The 24,472-nt window shown below is 50.4% G+C and overlaps 1 protein-coding gene and 1 pseudogene across 1 annotated transcript; both read left to right on the top strand.

The window, feature by feature from the left end:
* Positions 1 to 7,362: 7,362 nt before the first annotated feature.
* LOC101903687 (large ribosomal subunit protein uL16-like) lies at positions 7,363 to 7,781 on the top strand (annotated as a pseudogene).
* Positions 7,782 to 12,190: 4,409 nt separating this feature from the next.
* On the top strand, positions 12,191 to 22,352 carry NT5DC4 (5'-nucleotidase domain containing 4). Its single transcript, XM_024999761.2, is given in 17 exon segments — positions 12,191 to 12,267; positions 12,768 to 12,838; positions 12,945 to 13,062; positions 13,144 to 13,239; positions 13,451 to 13,542; positions 13,636 to 13,690; positions 14,034 to 14,127; positions 14,315 to 14,367; positions 14,580 to 14,708; positions 15,720 to 16,057; positions 16,060 to 16,133; positions 16,381 to 16,447; positions 16,623 to 16,793; positions 17,218 to 17,269; positions 17,626 to 17,686; positions 20,483 to 20,560; positions 21,889 to 22,352. Coding segments are annotated over 17 exon segments (1,776 nt in total). The 3' UTR covers positions 22,039 to 22,352.
* Positions 22,353 to 24,472: the final 2,120 nt, after the last annotated feature.

Raw genomic sequence — 24,472 nt, forward strand, 5'->3', positions numbered from 1 at the left:
AAATTAAATATGGTCCTGCATTTTACCCAGACCCTCCCCTGGGTGATTCATATGCATGTTAAGCCACTCTTCATTTGAATTATTTTTTTCAGCCTTTGTGTATGCGATTTGTTAATGGTTGACAAGCCTGTGCAAATGCAATTTGGGGTTCTGATTTTCTTTTCCCCATGTGGGAAAAGCATTTTCACGTTTTCTGAGTTAATCTTCTTGACCACAATTAGCAAAGTTTGTGTAATAATTTATAAATAACAGAGTCTCCTCTTCTCTAGATGGACATTGAAGGAGCCTTTGATTTTTCATGAATTCTCTCTCTCTTTTTTTTAAATTAAGGTAGAGTTGATTTACAATGTTATTTAGTTCCAGGTGTACAGCAAAGTGATTCTTTTTCAGTTTCTTTTCCCTGATAGGTTATTGCAAAATATTGAGTATAGTTCCCTGGGTTATACAGTAGCTCCTTATTGCTTATCTATTTTCTGTTGTATACATAGTAAAGTGTGTATGGAGTTTCTCTGGTGATTCAGATGGTAAAGAATCTGCCTGCAATGTGGGAGATCCTGGTTTGACCCCTGGGTTGGGGAGATCCCCTGGAGAAGGGCATGGCAACCCACTCCTGTTGTTTGCCAGGAAATTTTCCTTGCTAGGAAAATTCCAGACAGAGAAGCCTGATGGGCTACAGTTCATGGGGTCGCAAAGAGTTGGACACGACTGAGCAATTCTCACACACCCACACACAGTGTGTATATGTTAATCTCAAACTCTTAATTTATCTGTCCCCCATCCGTGAATCCTCTTCTTGCATTTAGCTTTTTCTGTTTTCTGTATACTTTTAGGATGGATTCTCAGAACAGGATTGTTCCAAGGAAATGTACATTTTCATGACTTGATCTGCAAAACCAAGTGGTTTTCTAAAGCAAGTCTCATTTCCCTGGGGGACTAGTTGATGACACAAAACACTGTGCGCAGGAGGGGTGGTCATTCTAGGAACACGGCCTATTAGACAAGCTGACCTCCCATCCACTTGAGTCCTGCCTGATTCTGTTGCAGGAAGGCAGATCCCTTCCACAGCCCAAAACTGGGCTCTTGTCTAACACTCAGAAATGAATTGTCCAAGGAGACACAAATGCTGACAAAGCAAGAGATTTTATTGGGAAAGGGTGCCCAGGTGCAGAGCAGTAGGGTAAGGGAACCCAGGAGAACTGCTCTGCTGTGTGGCTCACAGTCTTGGGTTTGATGGTGATGGAATTAGTTTCCGGGTGGTCTTTGATCAATCATTCTAACTCAGTCTTTCCTGGTGGTGCACGCATCACTCAGCCAAGATGGATGCTAGCGGGAGGGATTCTGGGAAGTGGATGGACACCCGTTGTCTCCTTTTGACCTTTCCCGAATTCTTCCGGTTGGTGGTGGCTTATTAGTTCCGTATTCCTTATCAGGATCTCCTGTCATAAAACAACTCATGCAAATGGTTACTATGGTGCCTGGCCAGGGTGGGCGGTTTCAATCAGTGTGCTTCCCGTAACAATTCTATATGAGATGTGGGGCCTGGCCAGGCTTCAGAAGGATTTACCAGATGATAAAACAATAAAACATTGGGATATGACCCTTCTCTCCTACCCTCTGCTCATTTCTACCTTGGGCTGAACTCCTGACAATTCCTGGGCATTTCTGTTCTTACCCCTGAAGTGCATCTGGCTAATGGGTCTAGTGTAAGAGGGACCAGTAGCCCCAGAAGGGAGGTGACTGTTTTCCTCCTTTGCCGCCACAAACTGCAATGGAGTGGTGACTGATTCCCAAGGGCAGGCTACAGAGAACGCGCTAGGAAGTGAATCTCCCCCCACCCCTGCCGCTAAATCTTCCTACCAACCCACTGCTGGTGGGCTTCTCTGGTGGTCCAGTAACTAAGACTCCATCCGCACTCCCAATGCAGGGGGCCAGGGTTCGATCCCTGGTCCAGAGACTAGATCCCACATGCTGCAACTAAGAGTTTTAATGTCACAACTAAAGATCCTGAATGCTGCAATGAAGATCAGAGATTCCGTGTGCTGCAACTAAGACCTGGTGCAGCAGAATAAATAAATATTAAAAAAAAACAAACAGTGCTCATGTTGTCTGTGGTGGCGGCTGACCTTTAGAAGGAGGGGCGGTGAAAGGACAGGTGAAGCCTCCAAGGAGTGAGTGAGGTTCTAGAGCAAGTCCTTCACCCAGCCCAGCCTTTGTTGGCCTCTCTAGAAAAAGAGGATAATAATCATGGTGATAATATCTACATCACAGGGCTGAGGTGAGAAGCAAATGAGAAAATGAATTTGGGACACAGTCAGTCCTATCCAGACACTGAATATTTCCAGAGGCATGAGACTCCCAAGGTAGGGTGATCTCAGCTTCTTCTTGCACTCATTACATCTATCGTTGGCTGGATGTGTTGAATGACTTTTAAAAGCCAAGGTCCTGAAATTTTGTTATATATTAGAGTCACCTTGGTGGCTCAGAAGGTAAAGAACATGCCTACAATGCAGGAGACCTGAGTTCAATCACTGGGTCGGGAAGACCTCCTGGAGAAGGAAATGGCCACCCACTCCATTATTCTTGCCTGGACGAGCCCATGCACAGAGGAACCTGGAGGGCTATAGTCCTGGCGGGCTACTTTTGTGGTTGTGAAGAGTCAGACATGACTAAGCAACTAACACACAGAGTCACCCAGGGAGCAAAAATGCCCCATGGCTGAATCCTACCCTAGACCAGTTTCATGAAACTCTCAGAGAGGGAGGGGTTCCCCCCACTAGGCTGTTACTCAGCACTGGCTTTGGCCATCCTTGACTTCAATGTGCCCACCTGCCCTTGCCTGACTGCTTCCCATTCACTAGAGACTTCATTTTAATTTATTTATTTTTCTTTTGGCTGCTCTGGGTCTTGTTGTGGCACATGGGCTTCTCTGGTTGTGGCTCGCAGGCTTAGTTGCCCTGAGGCATGTGGGATCTTTGTTCCTTGACCAGGGATTGAACCCTCATCCCCTGCATTGGTAGGCAGATTCTCAACCACTGGACCACCAGGTAAGTCATATGTCAGAGGTTTTAAAACTCCCTTAGTCATTCCAACTTGCCAGCTAAGGCTCCACTCTTGTCACTGAAATATAGTGAGATGGGCATCATGCAACTATCTGAGCCCTTGTGAGCAATGCAGACTCCTGGGACCTACCCCATACCTCCTGAGTCAGAAGTTGCATTTTATTTATTTATTTATTTTCTTCTTTATTTTTTAAAAATTTATTTATTTTAATTGGAAGCTAATTACTTTACAATATTGTAGTGGTTTTGCCGTTGACATGAATCAGTCTAGGGTGTACATGTGTTCCCTATCCTGAACCCCCTGCCCCTTAGAAGTTGCATTTTAACTAGACTCCTGGATGATTCACATGCATATTGAAGTTTGAGAAGCACTGAACTGGCCTCTGACTCCTGGCTGACCCTTCTCATGTGTCCTCCTCCACCCTGAGCCGTGGCAATCCACCCCTGGGTACATGGGACCAGATCATTCTTCTCTTACACTCCTTTGCTCTCATCACCTCCCAGAGAAAGTCTCCACCTGTTAGTGTGGCCTGGAAAGCTGGCCACAGTGAGCCCCAGCTGACACCCCAACTCTGTACCCCAATCAAGCATGTCTGTGACTTCCACATGCTTGCCAGGCTGTCGATCAGCACCCTTGGAGGTAGCCCTTGAGTGGCTAATTCCTCCTCCAGGAAGCCGTCCCTGACCTCCCCTGGGTTCTCTGGGCATGTTTAGTTACTAAGTCGTGTCCGACTCTTTTGTGATCCCATGGACTGTAACCAGCCAGGCTCCTCTGTCCATGGAATTTCCCAGGTAAGATACTGGAGTGGGTAGCTATTTCCATTTCCAGGGGATCTTCCTGACCCAGGGATCGAAACCAAGTCTCTGACATTGCAGTTGGATTCTTTACCACTGAGCCAGTAGGTTTCTCGTTTCACTGTTTCCTATTAATGAGCATTGTTTGTCTTCTTCAGCTACTTAAGGGCAGGTAACACTTCATAGTTTCTCTAAAATTTTTATTTTATTTCTGGCTACGCTGAGTACTTCACTGCTGTGTGCAGGCTTTCTCTAGTTGCTGCTATGCTATGCTATGCTAAGTCACTTCAGTCGTGTTCTACTCTGTGTGACCCCATAGACGGCAGCGCACCAGGCTCCCCTGTCCCTGGGACTCTCCAGGCAAGAACACTGGAGTGGGTTGCCATTTCCTTCTCCAATGCATGAAAGTGAAAAGTGAAAGTAAAGTCGCTTAGTCGTGTCCGACTCTTAGCGACCCCATGGACTGCAGCCTACCAGACTCCTCCGTCCATGGGATTTTCCAGGCAAGAGTACTGGAGTGGGGTGCCATTGTCTTCCAGTTACTGAGAGCAGGTCTAATCTCTAGTTGCGGTATGAGGGCTTCTCATTGCAGTGTCTTCTCATTGCAGTGTCTTCTCTTGCTGCGGTTCTCAGCCTCTAGGCCACAACGGCTGCAATAGTTATAATGCTCAGGCTTAGTTGCTCTGTGGCATGTGGGATCTTCCTGGACCAGGGATTGAACTTGTGTCCCTTGCATTGGCAGGTGGATTCTTGAGCACTGGACCACCAAGGAAGTCCTCTTCATAGTTTTAAATCCAGCTTCTAGCAGAAGCTTGGCATGAAGTAGACACTTAATGAATGCACAGTGTCTGACTAGATGGATTTATGTGCAAGAAAATACGGCACGTAATACTGAAATGCACCATATCTCTGACTCTCGTGCAGCTTCCCTTTGCCCTGACCCTCTGTGCAAGCCGGCACTCATCCTACCTAGTCCCCTCCTGTCTCTCCTGATCACAGCAAGGAGAGGTGTGGGTCTCTGTCAGGGGTGGAGCCTGCCCCTGCCTGTGGCTCTCAAGCCCCGTGACCCAGCCTCAGGCATGTCTGGCAGGTCTCAGATGCCCTTCCAACATGCCCCAGGATGTCACTACCCTTATGACCTAAAGCGAAGAGGAATTAAAGAGCCTCTTCATGAAGGTGAAAGATGAGAGTGAAAAAGCTGGCTTAAAACTCAACACTCAGAAAACTAAGATCAAGGCATCCAGTCCCGTCACTTCATGGCAAATAGACGGGGAAACAAAGGAAACAGTGACAGACTATTTTCTTGAAGATGGTGTTTGGTAGCCATGAAATTAAAAGATGCTTGCTTGGAAGAAAAGCTATGACAAACCTAGACAGCATATTAAAAAGCAGAAACATTACTTTGCCAACAAAGGTCCATTTAGTCAAACTATGGTTTTTCCAGTAGTCATGTATGAATGTAAGATCTGGACCATAAAGAAGGCTGAGCGCTGAAGAATCGATGCTTTTGAACTGTGGTGTTGGAGAAGACTCTTGAGAATCCCTTGGACTGCAAGGAGATCAAAGCAGTCAATCCTAATGGAAATCAACCCTGAATATTCATTGGAAGGACTGATGTTAAAGCTGAAACTCCAATACTTTGGCCCCCTGATGCAAAAGACTGACTCATTGGGAAAGACCCTGATGCTGGGAAAGATTGAAGGCAGGAGGAGGGGATGACAGAGGATGAGTTGGTTAGATGGCATCACCAACTCGATGGACATGCGTCTGAGCAAGCTCTGGGAGTTGGTGATGGACAGAAAAGCCAGGGATGCTGCAGTCCATGGGGTCATAAAGAGTTGGACGTGACTGAGCAACTGAACAACAAACCTGCCCCAGACCTGTCTTGGGGCCTTCCTGTAGCACCTCACCCTCTGCCCATCAGGATCACCAAGCTACATGGTTTACATTGAGTCTTGCCCCAAGGCCACAGGTGTGAGGCCTTGTACCACGGCCAAGAAGAGGAGCCCAGAACCAAGGTCACCTCTGAAGCTAAATGAGCCCCTTTGTAACTCTTGCCAAAAGCCCCGATCATCACTAACAAGCTTTATGTTGAAAATTAGGCAAAGATGCCCACTCCAGTAATCATCATGCATACTAAGTTACTTCATTCATGTCTGACTCTTTGCAACCTCATGGACTATAGCCCACCAGGCTCCTCTGTCCCTCAATCAAGAATACTGGAGTGGGTTATCCTAACCAATCACCTAATGTCAACCTTCTGGCAAGAATTTTCTTTGTCTTGAGGCTATAAAAATTGACAATTAACCCACAAAAACTGTGGCCTCTTCCTGGTCTGTCAGGAGGTCGGCCCACTGCACTCACAGTGCCCTTGTTATCTCTGCTCTTTGTTCTTTTTAAACTCCTTTCCTTCCAAAATGCTCTTTGTCTGGAAATTCTTTTCCAACCCGGGCTCAGACTGCCTCATCAGTTTAGGGACAGGAGGGCACTATCTCCCAGGCTGTGGCTTCTTCTACCTCCTGCCAGCCTCAGATCCTGTGGGGACCCTGGGTCTGCAAGATTGTGTTAGGGGTAGACGAGGCCTCACCTCACTCCCTCAGGGGCCAATTTTTCCTAAAAGAGTGGCCCCAAAGTGCTGTATGATGTCCTGAGGGGGAATGTTGGCCCCTCGCCTCCCTACCCCCACCCTGTGCTCTTGTAGGATGGTCAGAATGGCCGAGTGGCCAGTCAGTACGCACGCATACACTCATGCCCATTTTCACATCTGCACTCACACCCACACAACAAACTCCCAGACACTTCCTTTATTTTGATGGTGAGAGAGACAGGATCTTGCAAGTTTCCTAACCTCTTACCCCAAATGTCTCCCTCCATGGTCCCCCACCCATTTAGGGGACTGGCCTTTGCCCTGGGTGGGGCAGGATTGGGGCAGAATTGTATGTGGGCCCTGACTCAGCCCCAGGCCCTTCTTGCAAGTGGAGTCACGTCCCTCCTTATTCACCTGGGGGTGACGGGTGATGTGTCCTTTGGCTGTTGTGGCCACATCAGAGGGGAGGAGCCCCCTTGGACCAGCCCGGGCTCCCATGGCCAATGGCCTGTAGGCAGTGCCCAGCCTCCACTGTCCTCGTGGGTCAATTTCTTTTCAGCCCCTAAGCACTGGGCACACTGTGGGCTACATGAAATCTCTTTCTCTTCTAAACTAATACAAATCCTACATTTCCAGAAGATCTCATTCAGGATGCCCCTTTGTTGAAAAACAAAACAAAACAAAACAAAAAAAACTTCCTGGGATTTCCCTGGTGGTCCAGTGGTTAAAATTACATGCTTCCAATGTAGGGGGAGTGGGTTCCATCCTTGCTCAGCGAACTAAGATCCCACGTGCTGCATAGTGCTGCCAAGAAAAACAAACAAACAAACAAAAAGTCTTCCTGATGACTCTCCCTTTGGCATGCCCACTGAAGATCCTGCTGTTGCCATGAGCTTCTGCCCTGCCTGGTGTTACTGGTAACATGAAAACAAGCTGAACCCAGAGTCTCACTTCTGCTGAAATGTCCCTGATGCCAAGATCCACATCTTTGACCTAGGGTAGAAGAAGGCAAAAGTGGATGAGTTCCCACTCTGTGGGCACACAGTGTCTGATGAGGATAGGCAGCTGTCCTCCGAGGCCCCAGAGGCTGCCTCTGTGTGTGCCAACACGTACATGGTGAAAAGCTGTGGCAAAGATAGCTTTCACATCCAAGTGTGGCTCTACCCCTTCACATCACCTGCATCAACAAGATGCTGTTCTGTGCTCTTAGGCTCTGATAGGCTCCAGACAGGTATGCACGGTGCCTTTGGAAAGCGCCAGGACCCAGTGACCAGGGTCCACACTGGCCAAATTATAATGTCCATCTGTACCAAGCTGCAGAGCAAGGAGCATGTGATTGAGGCCCTGGTGTGTGCTAAGTTGCTCAGATGTGTCCAAATCTTTGTGACCCCATGGACTGTAGCCTGCCGGGATCCTCTGTCCATGGGATTCTCTAGGCAAGAATACTGCAGTGAGTTGCCATGTTCTCCTCCAGGGGATCTTTCCCAGCCAGGGATCGAACCCGTGTCTCCTGTGGCTTCTGCTTTGCAGGCAGATTCTTTGCCGCTGAGCCACCAGGGAAGCCCTGAGACTCTGTTCATGGCCAGATTCAAGTTCCCTGGCCACCAGAAGATCCCTGTCTCCAAGAAGTGGGGGGTTTACTGAGTTTATTAATTATTTTTAAAAAATCTATTTATCTGCCTGCATCGGGCGGGTCTTAGTTGTGGCATTCGAGATCTGTAGTTGTAGCATGTGAACTGTTAGTTGTATTATGTGGGATCTCAGTTCCCTGACCAGAGATTGAACCCAGGTCCCCTGTCTCGGGAGCGCCAAGTCTTAGCCACCGGACCATTGGAGAAGTCCCGGGACTTACTAAGTTTAATGTAGATGAATTTGAAAACATGATGACAGAAAAGTGGCTCATCCCAGATGACTGTGGTCAAACACATCCTTAATTGTTGCCCCTGGGCAAATGGTAGGCCTTGTGCTCAGGAGAGCCTGGCGCTGTCCCCTTCTTATCACACTCACCAATAAATTCTACTTTCCTGTTAAAACAGAATAAAGGCCTTCCTGATGTATTGCTCCACTTCCCATCTTGATCCCTCCACGTACCAGCCACCCCTGTGTGAGGAAGCCTGGTCTACAGGAAGTTTCTGGTGATTTTGAGAGGGTTTCTCCAAACTCAGGGGAACAAAATGCCCCTCAAACTCTGTACTGCAGTGGACCAATTGTGTGGAATAATGCCTCCGGCTGAAGGTGGAGGTGAAGTGTGAGCGGTGACTGACCTACCCCATGCCCTGGGCGAGTGTCAGGTGGCCACGGGGAACAAGGCCATCACATGCTGGGCTTGGACACCTTCCAAACAGGCACAGCCTGGGTGTGAGAGTCAACAGGATTGCAGGCTGAACGGTCCTGTTTTTACGCTGCCTCTGGGTGGATGGGAGGGGCCCGGCTGGGAGCTCAGAAGAAAGTGGGAGCAGAAGTGACCATTCTAGGTGGTAATGTGGCCACCTTGGACCTCCTTAATTAAAATATATATTTTTAAAAGTTGGAAATAATTCCAACTTTTATGAAAAGTTGTAAAAATAAAACATAGTTCAAAGAACATCTTTATTCTTTTTGCCAAGATTTACCTATTGTTGGGAATTCCCTGGCAGTCCAGTGGTGGTGTTGTTGCTGTTCAGTCACTTCAGCCGTGTCCGACTTTTTGTGATCCCATGGACTGTAGCCTGCCAGGCTCCTCTGTCTGTGGAATTTTCCAGGCAAGTTTACTGGAGTGGGTAGCCATTTCCTTCTCCAGGGGATCTTACCGACCCAGGGATTGAATCTGAGTCTCCTGTGTTTCCTGTACTGCAGGCGGCTTCTTTACTGCTAAGCCAGCAGGGAAGTCCCCAGTGGTTAGGACTCCACATTTTTCACTGTTGAGTCCCCAGGTTTAATCCCTGGGGCAGAAACTAAAATTCCACAAGCTGTGTGCCTCCCCCACCACCGAAAATAAAAAAGATTTACCTGTTGCTAACATTTTACTCCATTTGTTTTATCGTTTTATCATCTGTCCCCGCCAGTATGCACACACACAAATGGACACGCACACACATATGTGTACATGCATAATTTTTTCCCTAAACAATCTGAAGGTAAGTTACACATGTCATGACCTTCACCCTGAATACTTCGATATTTTCCAAGAATATTTTTCTTGTGGTGTCAACTTTAGAAATTGACCTAGAGCCAGTGCTTTAAGCTGCCGTTGATCTTCTAGTCCTATTCGTTGATCTTATTATGTCCTTGGGTTAAATCCCCTTCCCTGATTGAATATCTGAGAGTAGATACTACAATTAGTTGGCATGTCTCTTTAGCCTCCTCCTCTGAAACATTCCTTCTGCTTTTGTCTTCCGCGCTGTTGAAAAGTCTTGGTGAGGACTCTAAGCAGAGGTGGGTGAAAATGAGCTAACGTACCTCCTGCAGCCTCCATACTCTTGCCTCACCATCTAACCGTTGTTCATTTGGAATTACCAAGTATGGGACTCTTTCACTGAAATATTTTCTTCCCCCAAGATAATTTCTATCCCTTCAACAGTGCCTAACTTCATTTAGTTTGGCCATTTTGGAGAGAACAAACTTGTGTTCCTTTTTAAAAGAGGACATGCTACATCCTTTAAGTCTTTCTGGATGATCCACATCAAAACTCTAAATGGAAATCATCGTGCTTTGTTGCAAAACCAGCAATTATGGACCCTTAGGGCCTGTTTGGGTTTCCCTGGTGGCTCAGATGGTAAAGAATCCATCTGCAATGCAGATACCTGGGTTTGATCCCTGGGTTGGGAAGATACCTTGGAGGAGGGTATGGTAAACCACTCCAGTATTCTAACCTGAGGATTCTCCGTGGACAGAGACTGGTGGGCTACAGTTCATGGAGTTGCAAAGAGTCGGACATGACTGAGGGACTAAGCACAGCACAGCACAGGGCCTGTTTACAGCTCTGCACTAAATGATCGCAATTACTCTGCTCTTGGGTACTCATTTTTGTATTTTTTTTTTTTCCTGATTCTGAGATTCTACTCATCTGCCATTTCTTACAGCTCCTGGTACACTTCTAGGGCTTTCCTGATAATTCAGAGGGTAAAGACTCCACCTGCAGGGCAGGAGACACAGGAGATGTGGGTTTGATCCCTGGGTCAGGAAGATCCTCTGGAGAAGGAAATAGTAACCCACTCCAGTATTTTTGCCTGGAGAATTCCATGGACAGGGGAACCTGGCAGGCTACAGTCCATGGGGTTGCAAAGAGTCAGACACAACTGAGCAACTAGGCACACTTCTAGCAATTCTTTTTTTCTTTTTACAGTTTATTTTTATTTATTTGGCTGTGTCAGGTCTTGGTTGTGACATGCAGGATCTTTCTTTGTGCTCGGACTCCAGAATGCATGACTCAGTAGTCGAAGCTCAGTACTCCCTGGCATGTGGGATCTTAGTTCCCTGGCCAGGTCACCTGCATCTCAAGGTGGATTTTTAACCCCTGAGCCACCAAGGAAGTCTCCAGAAATGACTTCTTTAAATGGCCTTGGGCTAGGAAGATTGGATAACCCAACATGCAAGAATTGTTTGTAAAGCAAGAATCCTAAGTGCTTTTTTTCTTTATTAGACACTTTTATTTATTTATTAAAAAAAAATCTTTTAAACAAAATTCACATTTTATTTAGGTTGAAATTAACTATGCAAAATTGATTTCCTTCACTAAAAATACCCACAATACTTTGTGTATTATTCCTAGGTAAACCACAAAACACTTATATTTTTAGGTTTTCTAGGTTTTGCTTGTAAATCAAGATGAGGCAGTAGACACAGTCATGTCTTCTGCTCAGCCAATAGCTTGATTGTCATGCCGCATTTAGTAAGTGAATGATGGAAAATATCGAAGTTTATCATGAATTTTGGTTTGAGGAAGCCACAAATGTGGCAAGCAAACTTGACATTCAGATGAGACTCCAAGGGAAATTTTGCAGAGTTCAGCACAGTAACCTGGAATCTCAGTTTGCTTTTGAGAGCTACAGTAAAGAAACTCTAAGTCTTCTAACAGTGGACCACATTACTCAGGAACAGAAAGATATATTCTCAGAACAGTACCTCAAAGCTCTTAAAATGCTTATCTCTGGTACCCTCTGTCATGGGACAGTCTTTTATTTTTAAAGCACGTGAGTCTCCTGCTTTTGCAACCCTATGTTTGTTGCAGTCTGAGTTCTCTGCTACATTCTAGGTCGTTGTGGTCCTTGGATGCATAAATTCAAGAAGTGAAGATAGTACAATATAGATGAATTGTTCTTCCTTGATTATTACTGCTTTCTCTCTTAAAAAACAGGGGCTTCCCTGATGGCTCAGCTGGTAAAGAACTAGTCTGCCAATGCAAAAGATACAAGAGATGTGGGTTCGATCCCTGAGTTGGGAAAATCCCCTGAAGGAGGAAATGGCAACCCATTCCAGTATTCTTGCCTGGAAAATCCCATGGACAGAGGAGCCTGGAGGGCTGCAGTCCCTGGAGTCTCAGTTGGACACAACTGAGCACCCAGGCACATGCACTTAAAGAACAGAAGGGACACCAGAGACTGTCCTGGCTGACTCCACCCTCAAATGAGGAGGAGATGGGGGCCCAGGGTGGGGCCAGCAGGGTCAGCAGTGGTGTCTGAAGGTTTGAGGGAGAGGGGAGCTGCTGGACACCACTGATAGTGGGCAGGTGACTGGAGAAGGAACCACTGCCTTCTCACTCCTGGTGGCGATGGCCAGTGTGGACGGGGGAGAGCTAAGGGAGCCCAGAGGGGAGCCGCAGGCCCTGGAGCCGGACTGGCATCAATGGTGAGATGAATGGGGGAGGGGAGGGGATCATGATAAACACCCCATTTCCTGACATACCCCACACAACATAGCAGCCCCGGGACTGACTCCTTCAAGTACACAGAGATGATGACACTCAAAACACAGGCAAGCCCCTGCTCTCAAAAGGGAACATCCCCTTGTAGGTGGGCAGTGGCTGACCACATGGAAAACTGACTGTGTACGCTCAGTGGGGGGAGGGGCTCTCCCCCTCCCCCACCCCCAGACATGGTGCTTTGTGCTGCCCACCTGGGACAAACATAACATCTCTGAGCTTGGACACAGTGACCTCGATCAGGAAAGTGACACCCCCACTGATCAGGGCACATCCTTGTTCTTGGGGATGCCCCCAGCACACTCCCACGGTGAGAGGAGCCCTGCACACGCTGGCACTCGTGTTCAGATACACACATGTGCTCAGACACACACAGGCCCAGGGAAGCCCTGGCCCTTGGAGTTTGGGGACATCCTCCCCTTTCCAGGATTTTTGTCAACTGCAGCCTGGTGATGGGGAAGATTGGCTGCGGCTTTGACATGGACTACACTCTGGCTGGTAGCGGAGAGGGGGAGGGATGGGGGGTGGGGGAGTGAGGAATTGGGGGCCAGGGGTGCCAGCTGGGGAATGGGCACCAACGGCCTTGGGTCTGCTCGGCCTGCAGTTTACAATTCCCCAGCTTATGAGACACTCGCCTTCAAGTTGCTGCTGGAGCGCCTGGTGTGCATAGGGTACCCGCACGAGATCCTGCGCTATACCTATGATCCCACCTTCCCCACCAGGTGAGCAGAGCCCAGAGGGCGGGATGCTGAGCCGAGTCCCGGCCCTGGCACCCCATTCACAGCCTCTGTGCCCTCACCCACGGGGCTGGTGTTCAACGTGCTCTACGGAAACCTGCTGAAGGTGGATGCCCACAGGAACATGCTGCTGGGCACCCATGGCTTATCCTCCCTCTCAGAGTAAGGCACTGGCTGGGGGGCAAGGATGGTGCAGGAAAGACGTTGGGGCTGAGGGGTGAGTCAAGCACACAGCAGGGGCTTGGCAGTGCCACCTGGAGAAAGAGGGACAGGAAGATGGGGAGAGGCGCGAAGGAGTGGCAGAGCCTGGCCGACCACTGGTGGGCGCTGTGGAGGAGGTGGCATCATGGCACAGTGCTCACTTCTTCCCCAGGGCGGAGGTCTGGGGCTTCTACCTCAGCAAGTTCATTCAGAGGGATGACCTGCAGCGGTTTCACAACCTCAACATGCTCTTCAACCTGCCTGGTGAGGGCTGATGGGGTGAGGGCTGATGGTGAGGTAGTCTCGGCTCTGGCCTGGATCCTTGGACCAGAGACTGACTGCTCTCCCCACCCCCAGAAACCTACCTGTATGCCTGCCTGGTAGACTTCTCTGGCTGCTCCCACTACATCAAGTGCATTCTGTGCCCCTCCCCTCGCCCCGCCCTGGGTGACCCAGCAGGATAGCGCTCCCCTTAGGGGCCAAGCCCTGAAATGGGGGCTCCAGCAAGAGGCAGCGGCTCCTCCTGAGGAACCCCTTCAACAAGGGCTTCAAGAACTCAGTGGGAAGGCCTTAGATGTGGGCGCCCTCAACTCTATAACTGATAGCCCCAAGGGATGACCCTCAGCACAGGGTGACACCCCTCCCAAGAGGGCTGGTGTCCTGCTCACTGTGGATGGAAGGAGTCCTGCTGGTAGGGCTCCAGGGCGGTGGTCACCTCAGGGGCCCATATCAGCCTCCCTCTTGGCTTGACTCAGCTGTGACACAGGCTATCAGCACGGGAACCTCCTCATGTCCTTCTGAAGCCTCTTCCAGGATGTGATGGATGCCATGGATTATGTCCACCTTTTGGTGAATGTCCCAGGACCCCAGGCCACACCCAGGTCCCCAGACTCCATAAGGTTTCACTCTGCTTCCGGTTGAGGATAGTGGTCTGTGTTCCTCCATCTTGGATGTATGCGTGTGCACGCATGCCTGTGTGCACATACACACATACACATATGAGCACGTGAACTCACAGCTCTGCTCCCTCCTGCAGGGCTGTCTCAAGGAGAAGACCTTGGAGGACTTAGAGAAATTCTGGAGAAGGATGTGAGTGGCCTTAGACTAGGGTCATGACTAAACCTTGTCCCCCCCTCTCCCAGGGCGGTGGGGCTGCTCCTCCTTTCCCTGGCTCTTTCTTCAAGATGTAGACAGAGCTCTGCACCCTGGCCTTGTTCCTTGCCTTCCTGCCTGACCTGGGGCCCCCTGCCCAGCCATGGGGCTGAAACCTGAGAACAGGCTCCCAGGGCAGCTCCGGGGAGGCCCCACTGCTGGAGGTGGCTCCTCTCTCTGCCCCAGGCATGAATCCTCGTCCTTCTGGACAAGATGAAGGAGGTGGGAAAAGTGTTCCTGGCCACCAACAGCAGCTACAACTACACAGATGTGAGTGTGTAAATGGAGGTGGGTGGAGGGGCGGAGCTCAGCCTCTGGGCCAGAGAACTTTCTTTTCTGGCTCTGGGGAAACTGAGGCTCTGCAGAAACAGTGGGGATGAAACCCTCACTGCCTGGTTGGTATCTTGGGTTCCATTTCTTGACCTTTTAAGGTCTCAGTGAAATGTTAGTCACTGTCTGTGTCTGACTCTTTGTGACCCCGTGGACTGTAGCCAGGCTTCTCTGTCCACAGGATTTCCCAGGCAAGAACACTGGAGTGGGTTGCCATTTCCTTCTCCAGGGGATCTTCCTGACCCAGAGATCAAACCTGCCTCTCCTGCACTGCAGGCAGATTCTTTACCCCGAGCCACCAGGGAAGCCTAGGGTCTCTGTGAAATTATCCATTTCCCCTCCATCTTGCTCCTGTGGTGCCCGGTGTGTCCTGTGGGCTGAGGGCCTTGGCTGCCCCTGGTCCGACCCAGCTAGGTGCCCTAACTCCTGCCTTGTCCTTGCCAGGCCATCATGACCTACCTGTTAGGTGCTGGTGAGGTGAGTGCCATGGGCCTGGCTGGTGGAGGCTGTGTCTAGGGCAGGGAGACCAGGCCACCTTGCTGCAGGTCCCTCCCATGTCCAGTTCTTTCCTCCAGGAGGAACCAAGGGTATGGGAAGGATCGTTTCACCTGAGTGGGCCCGTCGGAACCTCCCCAGTGGGTGCTGGAACTTCCCCAGTGGGTGGAGACTGGTGACTTCAGCCAGGCTATGGGAGGAGCCTGGAGGGGTGGAGAGACCTTGGAAAAGTGACTAGATATTTGGGGACGGGCTGGATGGGGCAGAAGCGGGTGAGGGAGGGGGTGAGAAGTGGCTTTGGCAGGCCTGGGGGCAGGGAGTGCGACATACCTTGTGGGGACCCAGCTGGCTAATGGGTAAGCAGGGCTCCAGCTTGGGGGTGGGGTGGGGAGGAACCTGTGCTCTCGTCCTGTGTCCCTGGGTCTCTGACTCTGTGCTATGAGGGACTCCAGGGGCTGACACAGCCCACTCGACATCCAACGCTGGCCTCTGCTAATAGCTTTGGAGCACTTCCTGCCAGCATGGCTGGGGATGTTGGATGGTCAGAGGCCCCGGTTCCTGAGCCTCAGGATGTCCCATCTAGCTGAGAGGCCAGGGCTGAGATGGGGAGCTGGCGAGTTTTCACCGGTCCAGAGCCAGGCATCCCGGTCAGGTGTGGGTGGGACAGCTGTGGGTGAGGACCTGGCTGAGAGCCTGAATCAGATTTTCCAGGCTGAGCGCGTGTGTTGGCATGTGCCTCTCCATGTGGCCCGCCACGTCTCGTCCTCCCACCTGCAGGCTGCAGCCAGGCCCTGGAGGTCTTATTTGATCTGATCGTGGTGGACACACAGAAGCCCCACTTCTTCGTGGAGGCCACAGTGCTGAGACAGGTCAACACAGTAATGCAGGGGTCGAGGCCTGTCCTCCGTGACCCATGGACTGCACTGTGGGGAGGGAGCCCGCCTCTCAGGCTTGACCTGCCCTTGGTGGTGGCTGCTCTGCTGTCTGTCTGTCCCTGGAGGCAGGGATCCAGGGAGGGGACTCCTTCAGGGCCCTGTGGCCCCCTTCTCTCCTTACCCCATAGCTACTCCTGCTAGTCCCAACCCCCCACTGTCTCTGACCAGGGCACCCCTCTGCCCCCTCCAGGACACGGGCAAGCTCTGTGTTGGTACCTACACCAGCCCCCACCAGCACTGTGCTGTCTACTCTGGAGGTACCAGCTCCCCCTTCTCCCTCCCTCCCTCCCATTCCTCCTTAGCAACCCACCTTCAACTAGAAGCCCACATCCCAGGCCTGCCCACCAGGATGGGACTAGGAGCCCCTGTCCCCAGCCTGCTCGCTAGGACAGGAAGGACTGTGAGTGGGCCTGTCCTCCCCTGGTCCGGCAGGGTCATTGGATGTGGTATGTGAGCTGCTTGAGGTGCGGGGGAAGGACATCCTATACACTGGGGATCACATCTTTGGGGACATCCTCAAGTCCAAGAAGCCGCAGGGCTGGCGGACTTGTCTGGTGGTTCCTGAGCTGTCCTGGGAGCTGGGCATCTGGGCCCAAGAGAAGGGTGAGTTGTAGGGGGCAGACCAGCAGGGGGCACTGGCCAGTGATGCTAAAGCCTGCACCATGGTCATTATCTCCTCTCTCCCATGTGGGGTCAGTAGTGACCATGATCATACTGTCTGCTCTGTGGTTTATGAGAGTGGATCTATTTATTCATGAGGAAACAGAGACCCAGAGAGGTTAAGTGTCTTGCCCAAAGTCACACAGCCTGAAGGCATCTGTCCCACAGGGCTCTCCCTGCTCTGCCCTGGGCGGAGTCTCCCTCAATGTAAGGAGAGGGGCAAGGATGTTATGCATACAGCTGGGCCCGGGGCAGGGGAGTGGGGTTAGACTCCAGTGATCTTTCCACCCTGACCTCACCAGCTGAGCTAGGCCCAGGACAAAGTGGGCAGGGCTGTCATGCCCCCTGTCACCTGTCTGCTTTTCAGAGCGAATGGAGATGCTGAAGAGGCTGGATGTGCATCTAGCGGACCTGTACCAGTGAGAGCCCTGACCTGTGACCCCTACCCCAGGAGGGGAGCAGGATGGAGGGTGGTGGTCCATGTCCACACCTGGCAGCAGGGTCCACACCAGGTTGCTCAGGAAATCACGATCTGTTTCAGACTGGGCTTCCCTATTAAACTGGACTCTGACCCCCTTGAGATGCTCACACTGACCGCTAGGCCCTTCCTCCTGAACCACTGACCCTGTCACACGTGGGCACACACCCAGCTCAGCGCCCCCACTGGGTGCCCGCAGAGTGCCTCCCACCCCATGGCATCTGGGGAGGTTGTACCCGGAGACTCCGGGGCCCCCAGCTCCTCTCCTCCTGGGTCAAGTGGCCATTTTTGCACCAGGCACACAGATGGCAGCAGTTACGGCCTGCAACTCATCAACTCCACCAAGAGGGAGTTTCAGGTAAGAGCAGGGTGCTGAGGAGGAGGGGATGGGCCTGGCGGGGCGGTGGGTGAGGCATGTGACTCCAGGTTGCCTGCCTGGATTAGCTCTTTCCCAGGTCTCCAGAGCCCTATTATGACTCCCGCAGTCTCCAGGAGTGCCACTGGGCCTTGTTAGCCTGTGCCCTCTGCTGGCCCTCGTGCTGAATGACAGCCGTGTGCTCTTGAAGGCTTGAGGTCCTTCCATCTCCACCATTAACCTTGAGAACTGCCTGCCTCCTGCATTGGGTCCTCAAGTGACCGACTGCCTGGCTCATGTCTGGGGTCAGCCAGGCAAAGGGCCTGAGAAGACCTTTTGGATTTAGGGTGGATGCGCTGGTGTGTCTGGGTAAGGAAAGGACACGTTCCCTAGTGTCATTCCTGACCAGTCACCAGAGGTGGAAGAATCCCACAGGGGTTCAGGCCACTTGACCTTCCCAGGCCCAGTGGGGACCAATAGTGTAGGATCTTGGCTGAACCTCTTGTGGGGAATTCAGTGCTTTCATGCCATGTGATCCTCCCACATCCCCTCGAGGGGGACTGGACAGGGATCGTCACCCTTATTTTATAGATGGGGGAACTGAGGCACAGAGAGGGTAACAAAGACATCCTTGGTCACTCTGGGAGTAATATTGGACCACTTTTCTTTAAAAAAAAAAAAACTATTTGTTTGTTTTTGACCTGGGTCTTCACTGTTGTGCATGGACTTTCTCTAGTTGTGGCATGTGGGCTTCTTACTGTGGTGGCTTCTCTTGTCACGGAGCACAGGCTCAGTAGTTGTGGTGCACAGGCTTAGTTGTCCCCGAGGCACGTGGGACCTTCCTGGAGCAGGGATGGAGCCCGTGTCCCCTGCACTGGCAGGCAGATTTTTAACCACTGAACTACGAGGGAATGAATGCTTTTCTAGATTCTGAAAGCAGGGCCTGTAATGAGGTAGGGGCCTGCTAGTGGGGTGGGGCAGGAGTGGGCCTGGGTGTGTGGGTCTTACCAGAAAGTAAGTGACGCTGAGAGTGTAGAGCAGGCTGGTCGCTCTCCAGGACCAGGCAGGAAAACAGGGAGTGGGACCTGGGGTCAAGGAGAGAGAGTCGCCCCACCTCCCAAAGCCCGGGCTGGCTGAGCGCCATGGCAGCTCCTTCCTTCCCTGCGGTGGGCGAGGGCCTCAATGTCTTTAGGGGACTGTTTCCCAGGAGGGCAGAGCTGGGCCTGACCCTGGCAGACAGGCTTGCTTGTGGGTGATGCAGGTCCTGTGCGTGGGGGTGGGGGTGGGAATGGGATCTCGAATCAGTGAGCTGCCCCTCTGCCAGAGAGTCAGCCGGGAGCTGGACCTGTGCTACAGTGTGATGGGCAGCCTGGTTCCGGTGTGGTTTCCACCAGACACTCTTCTCCAGCCAGCTGATGCACTACGCCGACCTCTACACAGCCACCTGTCTCAGTTTCCTGTACCGCCCACTCAGCTCGCTGTACCGGGCAGCTGGGGAGCTGGTATGTCCCCGCGGAACCTCCCTAGCATCCCTGAACCTCCATCTCAGAAGGACCCATGGATGCTTGGCCCTGCCAAGAGCATTTGAGATCACCAGACCCCCTTCTCCCATCTCCAGGCACAAACGGGCCAAACCCTTGCAGATAACTGTCTCATAAAGAATGCTCTGGAGGGGTTATGATTCTATAGATAAGATGCCTCTGCTGAGAAGTTTTCCTCCTGCTCAATTTTAACTCCTGCTTTAAACTGAGACTGCATTATCTCCCTAGGACACATGATACCGCTTTCAAGGAGGAAGGCTGTGGTCCCCTTACCCTCAGTAATCGCAGTACAGTGATCGCAGGGAAAGTGGACGAAACAGCAGACTGCATAGTAAACACTCCAGCTGGTTTTCCTCTGGAAGACCTGGAATGCTTCTCAGTCAAGAGCAATGAGGTGAAGGCGACAGTGACGCCACAGGGTTCACGGAGGGCATGAGACTGACCAGTGCAGAGCTCCCCAGGGCATGCATGTCCCTTCTCCCAACGAGCGGTCATTATTTCCATCTTAGATGATGTACCGTCTGCAGTCAAGGATCTAGACTTGAAGCTAGTTCTCTGGGGTTCCGTGAACCCTATTTTTCTTGCCACTCTCAGCTGCCTTCCTGATAATTGAGAGCAGGAGAAACCATTTTATGTTTCTGGGCTGGGTGGTTTTTTTTTTTTCTTTTTTTTAATTGATTCTGCTTAATGCTTAATATAACTCAGCAAAGTAGGTTTTCTTCTCATTTTACCACTGGTGAACTGGAAGTGCAGAGAACCTAAATAACTTAGGTTCAGACTGCTGCTAGGTAGACTGCAGAGTCAGGATTTGAATCCAGGGCCACTTTGTCCACTGCGTCACACTGCCACACTGAGCTCTCACTGTGCAGCCTCGTCTCATCTCTGGGCTTTTAAATGAGCAGGCTGGAGGATTCCTGTAGGCAAAATGGGGGGTCTGAGGCATTATCGTGCAGTTAGACACCGTTGCTAAAGTAGAGACCAGACAGATGAAGAAACAGCATCGGGAGAGCCCAGGTGAAAGAGCTAAAGAAACCTGAACTTACCCAGCAGTGCTGCCTGGGATTTTTGAGGAAGTCCATCTGCCAGAAACTTCCTCCTCCTGCTGACCCTCTTGGGCTCCCTTTTCTGTAGCATCACTGGGCAGGAAGCTGGCAGCTGTAGGCAGAGGATGGCGTTGGGGGTACTGATGTGTAACTGGGGACTCTGGAAGGCCTCAGCACTGCTGGAGCTCCTCCACCTCCGGTGTTGGTCCCTACAGGTGCCCCATGAGACAGCAGTGGAGCAAGAAAGGGCTGCTCTGGTTCCCGCCTTCAGCTTCTTCTCTTGCAGCCAGAGGGTGAGTTACTGGAAAGTGAGGGCTGCCAGCTGACTGGCCGGGGAGCTCAGAGACTTGGGGGCTCCTCTTGGGCTAGAGCAGGGGTCCCAGTGGAGCAGTATCAACCCGAGGGGTTATTTGGGAGGTCTGCGGGAGCTATTTTGTCTTCTAGTGCAATCATTCCTGAATATTCATGTAGGAATACATATTATTTTATTATACGTTGCTTTTCACTTCTTGTTTGTTATAGTTAAGGTATGATATTGATTGTTAAGATTATAGAGACAATCATATTGTCTATGAATCTCAATTCAGAATCAAGAAGAGCAAATGAAAATATTTATTTAATTGAAGTATAGTTGATTTGCAGTGTTGTGTTAGAAAGTATTTGGTTTTAAGACGAGGCAGGGGGTCTGAGAGGGCCAAGAATCACTGGCTCTCAGACTCACAGGTCCTGCTCGGCTGACTGAATGGGGTCCCATATCTCCCCACATCTCTTCTGGATCATTCCTCTGACAGATCCATCCTCATTCTGGGACAGGTGACAGGACACAGACTCTCCCTGGCCAGGCTTCCTCAGCAGGCGACTTTTATGGACACAAAGTGGAGGGGCTTCTTCTTCGCCCGCTCTGTGACTCTGCCCTCTGAGTGGAGACCCAAGCTTTCTTGAGTGGCAGGCTTGGCTCCTCACCAAGTTCTGCAGCCCCGAGCCCTGCAGGAGGGTTCCTGTTTCTACCCTGGCGTTCTTAGGGCTTGATTTTCAAAATGCCCATCTTATCGGTTCCCTTTAGTGTGGTGGCTCCAGGCTCAGTGTACATTCTTTCCATCAGTGTTTTTCACCAGGTGCCTCCCATATGCCTGACAAAGTAGAAACTGAATTATGAGCCACTTTACTCCTGCCCAGGAGAAGCTCAAAATTCAAGTACATCGATAACATTAAATGGCAAGGACCTAACAGAAGCAAAAGAAGAACTGAAGGTCTTAATGACCCAGATAACCATGATGGTATGGTCACTCACCTAGAGCCAGACATCCTGGAGTGTGGAGTCATGTGGGCCTCAGGAAGCATCACTACGAACAAAGCTAGTGGAGATAACGGAATTCCAACTGAGCTATTTCCAATCTTAAACCAGTGGTTTGCAACTATTTTTTTCCCTCCCAACCCACCAGGGGACTAGACCCACTCCCCTCTGTAACTGTGGGTTCTCTGGGGATGTGTTGGTTACTCTATGCTCTCATCTCCATCCCAGCACAGACTAAGGCATTTGGACACATTTTCTACCCCTGGCTGGGAGTCACTGTGTGAACCTGGGAAGGTTCCATAACCAGCTTTCTTTGTTTCTTGTAAGGCTGAGGGCAAAGCGAGAAGGACCAGGAGGGCTGCATGGAGGCAGACTGAATCCAGGACATGGCTGGCATCACCATCCTCTTCTATGAGATATTTTTCAGATAACAGGACAAATATGGGAAAGAGAGAAAGCAACCATATTGAAATCTAAATGTAACAGATCTGGAGCCCAAGAGCCCCTCTTTTAGGGAGGAGGAAGGGGTCTTGTTCTCCCTGGCTGCTGGGCCATTTTTGTGTACTAAGTGGAACTATTTAACCCAGTTCCCCTGAGTGTATTTCTCATCCATTTTTATTTCTATCAATTTTAAAAAAAATAGTGTTTCTGTGCACTTTTGATTCTGTTACTAGTAATGACAATGGCCATCGATGACTTCATTAACTATTCTTTCCAGTCACTGTGAAAGACAGCGAGATAGTTTTTGAACTTGATGTATATACATGCATTAAAATCTATGAAAAGTCCTACTTGTGATTTTAAAGCTTGATTCTTCATTCTAGTTGGAGCTCCTCCATGGTGTTAAGCCCTTGCCCTTTACTGAATTTGAATTCACTTTTCTTGTTAATGGTATCATCTGGAGGCTTTTGTTGTTCAGGCTCTCAGTCGTGTCTGATTCTTTGCAACCCCATGGACTGCAGCATGCCAGGCCTCCCTGTCCTTCATTCTATCTCCTGGAGTTTGCTCCAATGCATGCCATCCAAACATCTCATTCTCTGTCACCTCGTTCTCCTCCTGCCCTCAGTGGAGGCTTAGAAGGAATAGATGTTTGAAATGAAAGCATGTGATCCAGTTCACTCGTTTTATTTTCTGTGGGTAAATAGGGGAAACATTTGGAATATCTGAGGATAAATAAGGGACAACAGGCCCTGTGCTCAGAGTTCACACTTTTTGACATCTCCTGTGCATTTCAGAAGCTTCCAGACCTTTCATTATTCTTCCTGTGTCGACTTTTGTGCCTCAGAGTCACCAGGGGCAAGTTTTCGAGGAAAGGACTAGGTACCCCTGACCTTGTGTCTTTATTTTTTAAAGAAACAGAAAGTATATTTTTAGCTGTTTTCAGTCTTTTAAAATATTTATTTGGCTGCACCTGGTCTTAGTTGCAGCATGCAAACTCTTAGTTACGGCGTGTGGGATGGAACCCGGGCCTCCTGCATCGAGAGTGCAGTCTTAGCCACTGGGCTCTCAGAAAAGTCCCTGGTCTTGTGTCTTTAAACACTAGACTCTTATTAAAGGCCTGCTGCTGCTGCTGCTGCTGCTGCTAAGTCGCTTCAGTCGTGTCCGACTCTGTGCGACCCCAGAGACAGCAGCGCAGCAGGCTCCCCCATCCCTGGGATTCTCCAGGCAAGAACACTGGAGTGGGTTGCCATTTCCTTCTCCAATGCATGAAAGTGAAAAGGCCTAGAGGATAGTATTTTACCAGCAAAACTGCTCAGACCCTAGGGTGCATGCTTTTCTTTGAAATCCAGTAGCATTATAAACAGAGAAGGCAATGGCACCCCACTCCAGTACTCTTGCCTGGAAAACTCCATGGATGGAGGAGCCTGGTAGGCTGCAGTCCATGGGGTCACTAGGAGTCGGACACGACTGAACGACTTCACTTTCACTTTTCACTTTCATGCATTGGAGAAGGAAATAGCAACCCACTCCAGTGTTCTTGCCTGGAGAATCCCAGGGACGGGGGAGCCTGGTGGGCTGCTGTCTCTGGGGTCGCACAGAGTCAGACACGAATGAAGCGATTTAGCAGCAGCAGCATTATAAAAAGTATTTTGTTAATACTACAAAAATGAACACTTAGAATTCCCTCCTAGGGCAGAGAGAATGCAGAAATGGCCTGGGGGATAAGCAGTCTGGCAGAAGATCCTTAAGGGGTCTGAGGAAGAGATGAGGCAGAGGGAGGGGAAAAGGCATGGGGAGGGGGAGGGGGAGGGGGAAGGCAGACCCGAAGAAAGAAGAGGTGAAGGCCCCTTCCTGTGCTTCTCCTTCTATCTTACCTCTGCTCCTCCCTCAGGTCTCAGGGGCCTCCCACCTCCCTGATCCTCTTTCTCAGGATCATCATACTCTGACATTTGTGATGCTCTAACATGTGTCCCCACTAGACTTGTGGCTCCATGGGGACAGGTCATTTGGGTCACCATGGTATCTCTGTTGTCAAGTGTCCTGTTTTATTGCATGAGCCACGTAACCTGATTTATCATTACTCTGGGTCGGCATGTAGACTTGCAGGGAAAAGAGTGGGGCTACAGATATATCATAAAGACAAGAGGAAGTGGGGAAAGGCTAGACAGCTTTGGATTAGAACTCTGCTCAACTCCTAGGAAGTCATCTGTATTTCTATCTGGGGGTTGTTCATTTGATGCAGTTTGTGTGTGTGTGTTAAAAAAAAAAACACATTATGTCAGGACTTCCCTGGTGGTCCAGTGGTTGACTCCACCTTTCAATGGAGGGAGTGCAGGTTCAATCTCCGTTGGAGAACTAAGATCCCACATGTCATGCGGCAACTAAGCCCACGTGCTGAAACTAGGGTTGACATATATATGCTGCTGCTACTGCTGCTAAGTCGCTTCAGTCGTGTCTGACTCTGTGCGAC

The sequence above is a fragment of the Bos taurus genome, chromosome 11 (genome assembly GCF_002263795.3).
Source record: "Bos taurus isolate L1 Dominette 01449 registration number 42190680 breed Hereford chromosome 11, ARS-UCD2.0, whole genome shotgun sequence".
Lineage (NCBI taxonomy): Eukaryota > Metazoa > Chordata > Mammalia > Artiodactyla > Bovidae > Bos > Bos taurus.